The 14207-nt window shown below is 39.1% G+C and overlaps 1 protein-coding gene across 4 annotated transcripts in view; it reads right to left on the bottom strand.

Annotated features, from left to right (window-relative positions):
• Positions 1-2830: 2830 nt before the first annotated feature.
• RAPGEF4 (Rap guanine nucleotide exchange factor 4) overlaps positions 2831-14207 on the bottom strand; it is a 154068-nt gene continuing 142691 nt past the window's right edge. For all 4 annotated transcript variants that reach the window (XM_027733596.2, XM_027733595.2, XM_027733597.2 and 1 more), the window contains 2 exons: positions 7205-7259; positions 2831-5671 (listed from right to left, as the gene is read on the bottom strand). In XM_027733596.2, the coding sequence (XP_027589397.1) occupies positions 5544-5671; positions 7205-7259 (183 nt within the window). In that variant the 3' untranslated portion in view covers positions 2831-5543. The remainder of the gene's footprint in view (positions 5672-7204; positions 7260-14207) is intronic.

Raw genomic sequence — 14207 nt, 5'->3', positions numbered from 1 at the left:
TGACAAAGGCTTCGCTTTTTGTCACTCTGACCCAAATGGATTAGGGCCAGGAAATAAAGGTCAAGCTCTTACCAGTACCTCCATGTGTCACATTTTTATTACATGGAGTTTCCAAGAAAAATATTCCAATTTGTGTCAGTAATTACTCGTTCTTTATGCATTATCATGTCGGTTTCTGAGTTTATTTTGAATTCAGAAATTACCTTTGAATGCCAGGCCTATTAAAAGCGAACCCTTTGTGAAATGTCCTTTAGCAGTTAGATGCGATAGATTTTGTAGCTGTACATGCTCTTTTTTCCCTTTAAGAATCTTCTTTTTTACAGTAGTCCCCCCATCACTTGAGTCATAAACTGCCAAGCCCATGGTTGGATTATGTTCCTTTGTGAATTTACAAGTTGCTTCCCTAGTTAGATGGTGTACGAAAACTGTCTGTAATTGCTAAAGCAGTGCATAGGGCAGATGAAGTAGGAGCCAATCTCTGGATGCTGTTGGATGGCGTGTAGGTAAACGCATGCGGGACGTACCCCGCGTGCTCCTGTAGCACACGAGAAGCTTGAGGTCAGGCTTTAACCACCAGTCCTGCAGGAATTGTTTTGGGGCAGCAATGAACATTTCCAAGAGAGGCAGAAGGGTGAGGGCTCCCTCCGGCCGCTGAGGCTCCCATGTCATCACCCCAGCCAAGGGGTGGCCAGCCCCACGGTACTGCTGTGGTGAGGTGTCTGAGGGTGGCAGGTGTTCCACGGGCACAGCTACAGCCCTGCAGGCAGGGCTCCAAAGATAGGCTACTGAAGAAGTTTCTGGTTTAGTAATTTTAATGATAACTTTTTAATCTGGTCATTATTTCCTTTGATTGCTAATACCTTGACCTCTGGTGACAGCTGCTGCTTATGCCTGCTAAACTTTAATGCAGGCTACAGTAAAGAACATTATGATTATTTGAAAAGGCAGAGTGTAATGCATTTCAGATTAACAGTGAAAGAAAAGCTATTCAAGTTAGAGGTTCACTTTGCCATGTTACTCTATGCTGGTTTCCTTATTATCAGTACAAAAACCAAAATGAGAATAGCACATCTTTTAATTTTCTTCCACTATTACCTCTTGATTTGCATTCAGAGTTCCCAGAAGAAATACTGCTGAATTCAGAGGTAGTCTATTTAAGCTGCATGGTGTTTAAAAATTATTGGAAGAGGTTAAGGTGCTGTATATTATGCAGTTGACCTTACTAAGAAGCTATGTTAACAATTTAGATTTATAATTTTGTTAATTTTTTTTCCCCAGCAAAATTCATTATCTCTTTTGGAACCCCTGCAGGTTAAATCTTTTGATTTCTCTCTAACTTATTTTGTAAGATTTCTAAATTATATTTAAACTTCTTGTACTTAAAGGTTGTTTTGCCAGTGTCTCTGAAAAGAGGGAATTTTTTTTTAATCTCTGTCTCTCTCTTTGTACCTGATCTGCAGAGGCGGTGTGCCTTTACGGTATTTTACTTAGGAAGGAAGAACCCAAATCCTCAATCTGTGGAGTCCTGCAAACACATTTGAACTCTTTTATCTGGCACTACCACGTCTTTGGGGCTGACTGGGTTTGAACAAGATGTCCATGGAAAATATTTTGGATCCTGCCTTTACCAAACAGCTGTAGTCTCCTGGTATGAAGGATTCAAGCCTCCCTGGATTTAACCTTTGTCCCTGCCTTTGTCAGCACCAGGCCTGGTCATTGAGAAAAAGAGCAAATGCTAACAAAGTGACACTAGCGAAATGTGCCAGGTAGGGAGAGCTGTACCCTGTGACTCTTTGGGCTCTGCAGCCCTAAACAGAGATGTTTGTCCTCTCCATTGCTGCCTGAGCAAAAAAAAACATGTCAACAGTGGAACCCTGTAATGCAGAACATTTTCCAAAATGCCCAAGCCATCCTGACTCAGTGGTCCTCAGCAGTGGATGTTTATTATGGACACTGCCTCCCGGTCACCTCTCATATGAAAACTACAGTTATGACCCTGACAGTAAATAAAACAGGGTCAGGGGCTCTGGAGCCTGAGGCCAAGTAGCACGGAGCAGCCATACTAGCACTCTGTGCCCTGTGACCCTCAGGTATAATCACTATTTTAACAGTGAAAATACAAAATACATTTTGTATTTCCACCTGCAGTGCTGAAATACAGAGGGGGCAGTGCTGCAGTGTTTATATTGTTCATGCAAGTGGGTGTGATGGAGGTGTGAAGTGGGTCCCACTAGAGGACTGGGGGGGGACGTGGAAACAGGAAGGACAGGCTTGTCTGTAGTTCCCCCTGGAAATGGCCCCTGGTGCATGCTCCCCCACAAATAACAGCTGCACACAGTCTACTCTGTTGCTAGTTCGCATGGGCCAAAACCAGGCCAAGTGCTGCAACTAAAACAGTGTGGACTATGAGCAGAGCAGTGCTGGGGATCACCCAACTCTCTTTAGCTTGTCTGTGTTGGCACAGCCTCTGAGCCCAGGCTTATAGATCAGCCCTGAGCCAGCAGGTAAAGGGGTGTCTTCACTGAAGCAGGATCAAGTTGCCACGAGCACAGGGTGAAGTCAGGATGGGCGTTTTGACATTTCAGTGTTTCTTGAGTTCCTATTCATTCTTCACACTATTGCAACAGTTGTTTGGACTTCATACAGCAAGAGCAATATACTGACAGCTGCCTTCCTGTTGTAAAGTCAACACAGGGAGCAAGAGAAGCCCAGGACAGATCCCGGAGCCACAAGGTAATTTTATTCATCTAACTTTGTAGACAGTGATCAGCACCATGGCAACTATCTGAGTCACTTGAATGAGTTAGATACAGAGAGATAGCAACACTTGTTATTTATACAGCACCCTTTATTGGAAAATTAAAAAATGCCAGATACTAGTTTCATTGAATAGGTAAACTGCATTCATTTGTTGATATGGAGGTGCCATAAAACCTGTCTTTGTATCATTGGGATATATCTACACATTAGAGACTGTTGGCAACAAATAAGTAAAACAGATCAAGATTCTAAAGAAAAAAAGAATAAATCAAGGGGATAAAAACATGCTAAACAGATGAAGAATCGGTCTATGTACAGAGCCAAGCCAAAACTTGGCAGCTTTATAAACCAGCTAACACAGAAGTAAATGAAAGTCTAAACAATAGGAACAAATCTGGAACAAATAAAATCATGAACTCAAAAATGTTACAAATTGATTGTAAAGATAAAAATGCCTTTTGAATTAATTGTGTCCCTGTAGTTTATTCTACTGCATACTTTGCTTCTGGGAAGATTTTGTATTTGAAAAAGGCATATGAAGTATATTCATAGAACAGTACAAATGGAAATAAATATTTCTCACTTGAAATAATAAGACACAAATTTGTCTCTATGTTATTAGCTGGTTTTCCTCTGAATCATCTTGAACTTCTAGTCAGACAGCAAAGTTAAAATAAATTATTTCATCATGCTGCAGAATATTTCTTAACTGTGTAATTCTTTCCTTTGCAGAACGCAGGTAGCGAGCAGATTGTGGTTCTGTGTGTCAGCATTTCCCTGGTGACTCTCAGCTTTTGCAGAATTTATGTCTTGACTAAAAGGATGCAGTTATTTTTATAGATAAAAAAAATATTTATGTGTATACTGACTCCACACAGTCCTGCTCAATGCCAAGAAAAGTATACTCTTTGTCTGAAGCAAAATGTAGACTATATCAATTAGGTCATCTCTGAAGCGTAATTATGAGATAATAGTTGCAACTTCTAATTTCAGGCTTAATCAGTTTTATGACAACCAGCTCCACAGCACACAACTAGTGTGAACGCAATAGGAAAGACTTTTGCCATTTGAACATTGTCATTCCCTTGGCATGCACTTGGCCACCATCAGGGCTTGCCCAGCAGTAGCACAGCCATCCTAAGGAGTATTCAGGAGGGGAAATGGCTCATGCCTGATCACCTCTTCCCTCACGTCTGCAGGCCCTGTGGTGACTGAAGCCAGAGGTCTCTCGAGTGCCACATCAGCCAAGGTCTCGAGTTAACCAACCTGAGGTAAAATCCTGTCCAAGATAAGATAACTTGTAGTACTCACATTACTGACTGAGCAGGACAAATCAGTCAGATAGCTAAAATTAAGAATATATCCCTTCTTCTTTTATATCCCTTCTTTCCAATTTAAATGTTTTCTCCTTAGAAACGAACCAGCTAATAAAACCATAGTGTTATGTCACGGCAGGCCTGTCATCCCCCGTGGCAGGGATGGATCTGACTGGCTTTAAACTCGTCGTCCATATCACAATGGATGTGGGCCAACTGTGGTTTCGAGGCCCAGCAGATGACAAGCCAAGTTTGATATATCAGCCAACTAGTAGCATTGCTATTTATGCAGGAATGAAGCTGAAGTGCAAATAAGGCCAGTGACTAAACCTTTCCAGCAATTACATTTAATAAGGTATGGCGTGTTATTTACAGAAAAGATAGATCGCACAATTCCTACACGTAAATGCACACAAAGTGTAAAGACAAAACCTGCACCCCCATAACATGCTAAACAAAATAAATAAAATGGAATTATTTTGGCACAATAACTATTACATAAATAAATATTCTAGAACATAATGAATTAACATTTATTTACAGTCTATTGAAAGTGCAAAACAATTGGCTGAAAATTAAGATATTTGTAAATGCTTAAGACCAGACAATATTTGTTAACCAGCCACAATTAATTATAGCTGAAGTTTAAGGTTTTAATGTCCAGGAAAATAATCTCTTGAAATCCATTTGTGCATATTGTGCTCTTTTTGAACCAGTCCTTTGCTACCTTTAATGCTATTGATTTTGACAATCTTATTTTGTAATGGAATTTTGTAAAAACCTAATTCATAGTTTAAAAAAAGAAGTAAAATGTAAACACAGATTATTTATCATTCAAAATATTTTCAGTCCTGTCAGTTTTCTGAAATGGCCACACTGCTTGTAGTAGTAGGCAGTATGATTAAGATTAGGAAATTTTCTTAGTATCTGTTGTATTTAAAATGGAAATATTTGCAAGTCTTCTCTGAATGGAATTATATTTTAGACTGCTCTTGAACCTACATTCTTTCATCAGATGCTTACATACATCTTCTACTGCGGTGAACAGTAGCTGAGCAAGCTAAACTGATGATCAGTTTTGGTCCTGACCTGGAAACTAAATCATAAAATACAGATTTTTAATTAGGGAGAAGAAATCACTACCTACCTTAGAATTGTTAGAAGCTTTTTGTGCATTTCCCATTAACTATTCTATTTTATGTTTTGCCTTTTTTTTATCCATACGAGAAATCACTACACTTTAAGAGGAATTAACAGTTCACAACATGGCCACCTGTACGCCCACAGTGCATAAATTCTTCCTCAGCCAAAGTTCTCCAACAGGCTGGTATATTGTGCGTTGCCTAAGACCTTAGAATATGTTTTTGCTTATTTTTGTAGTGGCAGTGCAGTAGCAGAGAAAGTGAAGTTCTTAACAAGTGACCTTGACAAGGATAAAAGATCATTTCTCATCATTGCTTCAAATGTTTATGCTCGACGCGGTTCTAGTCGGTGAGACATCTGTGATAAAGTTCTCTGGTTGTCAATCACATTTAATTGCCGCACATAGCTGCGAACATCCTGATGGTTCTTATTAGCTAGGGCTGCATCAGGATCTGGTGAAAGAGAAATGATGTAGGATTGATACACTTAAACGAACAAATGCCTGAACAGAATGCATAACTCTTTACAAGCCGTCACAGGAAAGACTAGATCCCGGTCAGTTAAAAAGAAAATATTTACAAATCGGTCTCTTTGAAACCTTTCCTCCGTATCTGACAGTCTTGTTGGTTACTACCCCCACAAATTAACTTTTTCTCTTGGATATCCTTGGCTACATTTACTAAAATTGATGGCCCTCGGTTACGGTTTTATAATCACCTTACCAGTCAATACCTATAAATTATATAGCTAACAAGTATGATTTAAAGCTACCCATCTGCTTTTCAACCAGCAACTTTTACACAGATTCAAAATTATATAATTGATTTAAGCCTCCTTTCATGTAATATTCCCATTTCCAGCTCAGTGTTAAATATTTGTAACAATGTAGTGCTTAGTGGCTGTCCCATTCAAGCCTCAGAGTTTACTACCTTTTTATATTACTTAACATAACCACATTATACCTGCTCCAGCAACAATTATGGAATACCACTGAGTTAAAATATGAGTATCTTCAGCCTCACAGGGAATACCTTACAATGTAATGAAATATGTGTTAGGTAACTTAAATTTGACTAAAAAAAGATACTGAAGCATCTACAATACATGAATACACACAGACAAAAAAAGTGTGGGACTTAGATGCAGTAGATCTATATACCGAGATTTTGTTATATCAAATGTAGTGAAAATCTACTTCCACTTCTAAATATGTGGAGGTCTCTGTACTGCTTAAAACATAAAAATTAAAGACACACAGACAATAAAACCTGAATGGTGGGAGAAAAGAACCCCAAAGAATTTCCCTTAACTCGATCTAAAGTTAAGCTTTGACTGAGATAGAAAGAAACTATTTTTGTGAAAAGATATTGGTTTATATAATTTATTTTGTTGTTCGAGAAAGAGGAAGTCTGCTCTGAGTCAAAATGGATGAAACCCTGAGGAAATCTCAGTGTGACTGGGACTGACAGTGCACCTAGACAGGATGAGACCCACAGAGCAAGCCAGTTTGACCATACAGCTCTGTCATCTTACAGGGCCTCACGTAAGTTCTGGTAATTATGCTGACAAACAGGTTTTAAATTCATCACCTTATGTCATTTATAAATGTCATGTTTCCGGACTGGTTTCCTATTAAAACAGGGTTTATCCAAGCAAGTATCTTGCATGTATCTGTGTGCTGCTGCCTGCTAGACTTATTTCAACCACTTCTGAGCCCACTGGCTAATTTCAACTGGCTCTAATTTGACAGATGGGTAGAGACCTCACAGATATTTGGCTCTTTCACATGCTTGGAAAAGAGATGGAAGAGAAGGGGCTTATTAGAGCTTCCTGAAGGATATTTCACTCTGTGAAACATTACAGGATCCAAACATGGAAGAATCACTGGAAACCAGGCTTTTCAATTCTGGGACACAAAGAATTAGTTGTAATTACTGTAGCTACTGATGATAATGCTGACTGTGCAGATGTTGTAATACACTTACTGAAAGACTGGCTTCGGCAGAATTTCACTGTCCTGACAGTGTTGGCAATCATGCGCTGGAAAGAAAAGATGGGATGCAATCAGAGAACAAGCACTGTATTTTATCATCATTTAAACCAAGCACCTAACTGTGCCTGAGTGTGAAGACATATGCCAATAAAAGCAGTCATATGAATGAAAACATAATTTTAATGCTGATACTCTCATATTTAGGGTGTGATTTGCACTTACACAGGCTTTAAATAAGCATGAGTATAATTTACATGTGCTCAGAGAGCCCTTTCCCTTGCTTGAATGCTGTAAAAGGCCCTAACTAAGAATGAAAATCAGCCCCTTCGATGTGCATTTCTTTGATAACATCTTACCACACTAAAAAGTAAAAGGAATATCATGTGGAACACCATGGAGTATATACACGTTAATTTAAAGACCATCAGTGCCTAACAGCAAGGCCATTTCTAGAACATATTCAGCAATTAAAGAGCTTTCACCTTTTATATGAGCTTGAGTTTAAAATGCAGTCCTCCTGCAAAATGACAGTGTAAATGAGCATATGAGGGTGCGTGTTCACTGATTCCTCTGGCAGAATGCTCAATTCATAGGTGAGAAGGCCACAGTTAGAACTGTGGCCCTGTAGACAAGTTTCATCAAACAGTCCTATTAGATCGTGTTAGCTTGCACAAGTGTATCTAACACAACATGAAAAGTGGATTTACTTTTGGTGGGCCCTTCTAATATCAATTCACAAATCAAACCCCACGAGTGACTTCAGTCCTTCTTGGCTGTGCCTCCTTTTCAGTAAAAAACATAATTTCACTCACTTAGGTAAGAAAATATTAACCAATGCACTCGGCTCTGATAAATCAGATGTTATTTTACAATAGTTTTTAAGAACAGAAATTAAGGTAAGCCATAAAGAAAAACATTTCAGATTTAGTTCTGGACTGCAAAATTTTAACTGGCTTGTGTGATTAGTGCCACACAGGTAATACATCCACCAGTGCGGGGGCAGAATTAGTTCTTCTGCATTATATCAAACTGAAACTTCAGCAGTAAAGCTTAGTTCCTTAGTTAGGTAGTTTGATTCAATCACTGTTATGAGGACAACATTTGTTTTGATTTCTTTTGCCTAGATTAAGAAAAAGTAGAGGAGGGAAATGCTATACCCAATCAGACTCTAATGTTTGTTCCAACACAGCTACATCTACAGCACATTCTCACCAGGCTGCTTCATACCTTCTGGAAATTTTGTGTGAGATTAACAAGATAGTTAGTCATAAGCCCTCACACAACGGAATTATATATCTCGCACTAGTAAACAGTAAAGCCTAGGGCATATACTCTTCAAAATTCATACACCATTATAACCTTATATGAAAATGATGTTCTAAATAAAATATGTTTGTGAAATCTGTCATTCCAGAAGTGGGAAGCAGCAATGCAAAACATTCCTTATACACATACTGAATAATCTCACACATCTTAATGTACTGTCAAGTTTACAAAAATGGGTATGGCTGCTGGTCAGCATAAGAAATACAACGTACTAAATGTTTGTGGATTACACCTTGTATCATCAAATGAGATGCAGCTATTACGAAACTGATGTAAAATATCTTAATTCTAAAACACACTTTCCCAAAAGATCTAGGGAATTTGGATATGGGCCTGCTTATACTGTTCCTAAAGTAGTATGTATTTACATGTGGAAAACAAGTAGAATTCAAGTAAGAATAAATTTTATTCTATGTTAATTTTCATACCTCTTCAAGCCATTCTTACTAGGCAGATTTTTTAAGGCACTTACCTTGAAAACATTCTCACAGGTGCTTAGCATTAAACATGTGAATAAGCCCCATTGACTTCAATGGAACCTCTTAAATACGCACAGGTAAGCACCTATTACAACACTAGACTGAGGCCAAACACGTTACAGTGTCAGTTCTTCAAGTCTAATCCAATCAAATGAAAATCAAAACAACATGAATGTACAAGCAAGACTGTTTCATACCTCTGTGGATTCATATTTGGCTCTACTATGTGATGCTGCTATTTTGATTTGAACCAATTCAAAAAGTACTCACCTACAATAACTGTTTCAAGGAGAGACCATGAAGTTGAACCGAACCAGCACAATAAGTTTTAAGACTGTCTAGCTTCAAGGAAAGCTTTGCTAAGGACATTACATTTTTATGAAGACAGCTAGTTGTGCTTGATGGGCTTTCTAGATGGATTATTAATATACACCCTAATTTTTCATACCTATAAATGTTTAGGTTTTGAAGCCTCATTTCATAATAATCTTTGGAGACGACTGTAAATTCAGAGTTTGATTAGCTTATTATTAAGCTTCATATGTGAAAACTTAGATTTATCAAAAAAAGCATGTTCTTTGGAATAATTTTACATCTTTTGTGTGGAATTTGTTCTCAAAGCATAGCATTCAGGATAAATACTGTAATGCTGTACTGTACTGAAAGACAATTTATGTGTGTAGTGAAGGCTTTTAGAAAGTTTTCCCTATTTCCAAATTTCTCATTATATGGGCTCTGTCAGGCAAGGAAAATCAAAGTGGCAATGGACTTGTCTGACTTTTGGTGAAAGGCTGAACTGCCTGGCTTCCTTCAGTTTGCTGAAAGACTTCATTTTAAGGGGTTCCTTGCCTGTTCCTGAGGATAATGTGATTCAATCTGTGCATTCAGAAGTGTCCTGGCAATGATGAAACACAAAATTAACGAGTAAGTGGGTGTTAAGGCTGAATAAACGGAGAAACTGTGGCCCAAAGAGAGCACCACAACCCAATGAGGAGATTCTGAAGCATTATGTATCCTTGAAGATACATAATCTTCTTTCACATTGCTTTTTTCCCAAGTACTGTTGTACTGTCTAATAATGTCTAAGCTCATAACAGATCCTCTTTGTAAGGTGCAAAATGAACAGAAACACAGCATATGAAACAAAAGTAAATTTCCCTTCCTGAATCTTGTAGATAAGTTGGACTGTCTTCTTTTCATGCGAGAAAATTAGAAACATGTACAGAAAAAATGTTCACAGGGAAGTTTAATTGCCTGCTCCTTACAATTTTTCTTCAAACAGAGGGTTACCTCCAGTCAATGCCTGCAAAGATTGACCTCTGTTTACTCACAGTGCTAAGGAAGACCACTACCAAAAAGCCATACAAACCTTAATTTGGATCTTTCTGAAATACAACCAACTGCATAATATAACAAGCAACGGCTACTACCAGCATGCTATATATACACAACAATACCCTTTCAAGTTTTACACAGTCTGAAGCTGTGGCAGCAGGCCAGCACATTATCTTCTAATCCATTTCAAACCCAGGTTGCTAAATATTATAAATATTCATATATGCCATAGAAAACTACTAAGAGCTTTAGTCACATACTTTTTGCATAATCTTTATGTTCCAAAAATGAAAGAATGTTTGCCCTTTTTTTGGCATATGGATCAGAGGGTGAATTCCCTTTTGTTCATCTCCACAGAACCTGAAAACGAATATGCACAGATTTTCTAATCCTCATTTCACACCTGAAGGGTGAAGAGGCTTGACAAAAAGAAGCATCAGTGGTCAGCACCATAGCACTGTCTTGTGCCACCATGACAGGTCAGCACTTTCAGAGAGCTTTTTCCTGACTTTTGCTCCCTCTACAGGTTCCATTTCTGAGACATGCTGGGTAGTGTGACATGAAGATGGTGCCACTGAAAGTGATCTTTGTTCAGACTGTCTGACAATTTGAGAAATGTCACTGATAAAGTTCCCAAATAACTGCATCTTTCCTCTGTCTATGAATACGAAATTCTGTACTGGCAGCCAGAGTGCAGAATTATGCCGCTGAGGTTTGAAAAATGCAGAAATCAGTAAGTGGGCAAGAGTATGAAATATTGCCTGTCCCTACAGAGAGTCATGCTCAGTACTTTCCTCTCTTTCCTCTCTCTTCTTTCCCTGGCAAGACATAATTCCAGGAAAGGGCTTTTAAATTTTTTTCTAAATATATAGCTATAAAAGCAGTGTCACTTAAACATTATATATTGCCATGTACTGCACTGCAGGTTGTAGGTTGTCCTATATCTGCTAAATCATACAGAGTTTATAGGAACTATTACTACTGACAGCTTTGGGTGCTTGCCTTCACCTGAAAAGTCGGTCATTACAGATCGCAAACTAACTGTGTTTGCTGCCTACTGACACCTTTTTATCTTTCACATATTTGCAGCTCTCAAAATATCCCCCACCTGCCAAACTAAAACTACAGCATTTAAAAAACTTTACAAGTTTTGTTTCTCTGTGGCAAAAATGTCTTTGGTTATTACGCAGATGAGTCCTCCATAGCAACACTTACAGCTAACATCTACTATCAACTCACTAGTGGAGAAGAGATGCAGGTAGTTTAGTGTCATGGAGTATATGCCAAAGCAGAAGGGACATCTGCGCAACACCATGTGGAAACAGCTCGTAACCGGGCTCCATCAGCTTCTTGAAGGAAGATAAGTAAAAGACCTTCAATACTTCTCTAAAACCGTGTCTCGTTTGGTATTGAAGACAAAGCCTTTTACTAAAGACTTACACTACTAAGACTAGTAATTTAGTTATTCTGTCTACTTACTGACAGAAGTATAAATAACATTTTCCCAGATGGATTTTAAGGCCAAATGCTTGTTTGCTCCACATGCACCACCCCCCCCTCCCCCTTCCTTCATGCAGTAAATGGCATAGTAAAGAGCACAAGTACAGTGCAAATACAGAGAGTAGGAGCATACCTATTTCTGACACATTCAATACTGTTTGCCCCCATCTTGTACAAACCAAATGGGTCCATTTACAAACGTCCCTCTTTACATGTAGCCGTGGCTCTGCCACACATGGTTATTCTCTTCCCTGGCTAGCTGTCCCCGTCCTCCCACTCCTCACAGCCTCCTCCAAATAAGGCATCCAGGGGGGATCAGGAGATGGGGAAGGGGAAGAAGGAGCAGGCAGTCACAAAGGCAGTCACAAAAGCTCAGCGACGCTCTGCAGAGTGATGTCCCTTTACTACTGCCAATACCACAGCTCTGTCACTACACCCCTGAAAAGATGAATTTATAGGAAAGTGTAGCAGGAAAAAATCGACTCAGACTCTTTCCTTTTTAGCTTGAGTTGCTAAAAATGACTAGGCTAATGTGGTTTCACACCATCTGTCTGTTTTTTTTCCCTTCTTCTCTAGATAATTTTTGTCAATTTGAAAAAAGAACCCAGAGTGTTCAAACACAAGACAGCTCCTACCAATTTTCTGTGAAAATAGATGGCTGTGGACAAGAGAAAGATTGTGTAAGTGCCCTCCTGTCTCCTTCAGGAAAAAGGCTGTAGTGCAAGTTCCTATGTTATGACAAAAGCCTATTCACACAGAATTCCCCAGCCATGAAGAAAGGACACATGCCCCAGCCACGAGGAAAGCTCTGAGCAGAGCTCAGGCAGCCATGAAACACAAATGTTTAGGAAACCAGGCCTCGCTGTTTCTGGCACTCAGAGAGCTCCTGGCTCAGACACTGCTTCACAGTTCCTGCATGTTTTAAGACGCATCGTTTAATATAAATAATAACAGAAACATCACAAAACAGAAAAGATTTAAAGGAAGCTGTTTCAGCTGAAGAGATGCCACTAGATCAAACTTCTACTTTTGGCTGCCAGTTACAGGAATAAAGTTGTCAGCAGCACATCAGCTGTCGGGATCAGAGCTCTGTGGTGAGAATGCAGACATGATGCCAGAGGCTGTTCTCAGTTCCATCACTGTGCTTACATGAGACTTGGAGGGACCCACCTCCTTTGGTGGCAAATGGCACCAACAGTGGCAACTACCCAGATATTTTTATTCATAAACTTCAGCAAACGTCAAAGTTAGGATGGATCAAGGGAAACAATTTTCCAAAGAACAAAGATGTTTTAGAAAGATCCATAAGGGTAGCTCCCAGCAATATTCAGAGGAATCTCCATCTGCTTGCAAGAGAACATCATGCAGCAGAACAAACAGACAGTAACAACAAATGGCAGGACATGATTCCTGTGAGGAAATCTGGTTTCTGCTTCTCTCCTGAAAATGGCAGAGTAACATCACAGATTTACCTTGGGTTTATCCTTATGTAAAAGAGAGCAAAATTTATCTGAGAGTTATCTGGCTGAGTGGTCTTGTCTTCACTAGTTAATATCTGGCAATTATGTGTGGATATGACAGTTGTAAGCTCAACAGAAGTAGGCGGTAGCGACTGAGGTTTAACAGTAGGCTTTTCTTCTTTGCTTGACCTGATGTCACATGCAAAAAGCTAAAACCTGCCAGGTCCATGTTAGGATTTGAATGAATTATGTGGGTGGAATTTGAATACAGGTTGCTTTGAACAGCTATGGGTTGAGAGAGCCAGTAAAAACACCATAGAAGCATGCAGAATAGCTAGTGAAGAACAGTAAAAATACAAAAGATATACTTGTAGTAAGGCCAAGAGAAAAAGCAGAGTGAGCTTTTAGGTAGAGCACCAACCGAAGAAAGGTTTAAAATACTAAAAGAGGATAATGTTTCCCTTTCTGTTGAGTGGAGGAACGTGAGACATAATATTGATTCTTTAAAAAATAAATAGCATAAAAAAAAATTAATTGATATTCACTTCCCCCTCTTAAAGAAAATGATCAAAGCCCCAATTACTGGTACTACCTTCTCGCAGTGTAAAATATTATTTAAGACTTTTGGGTACTACTAATAAACTGCTGTTCTGGAGATAACATCCTGCTGAAGAGAAGGCAATGTGCAGACTAGGGTGAAAAGGTCAGATCTGCAGCAGCCTAGATCAGTCTAGGCTGCTATAAAATTCACTCCTGGCCTTGGGAGTGCCAAGTGTGGTATACGGTGGTGCAGAACTATTTCTAAATGACAAGTCTGGGTTGAAGTTCTGTCTATGGAAGTGCTTACAGGAGAACTCCTGCCTCCTGTAATGGTTTTTACACATAATCAGGCACA

The sequence above is a fragment of the Pipra filicauda genome, unplaced genomic scaffold (genome assembly GCF_003945595.2).
Source record: "Pipra filicauda isolate LSUMZ 115617 unplaced genomic scaffold, ASM394559v2 scaffold5_size6683894_pilon, whole genome shotgun sequence".
Lineage (NCBI taxonomy): Eukaryota > Metazoa > Chordata > Aves > Passeriformes > Pipridae > Pipra > Pipra filicauda.
The sequence above is the reverse complement of the archived record's forward strand: the minus strand, read 5'-3'. Positions and strand labels throughout refer to the sequence as shown.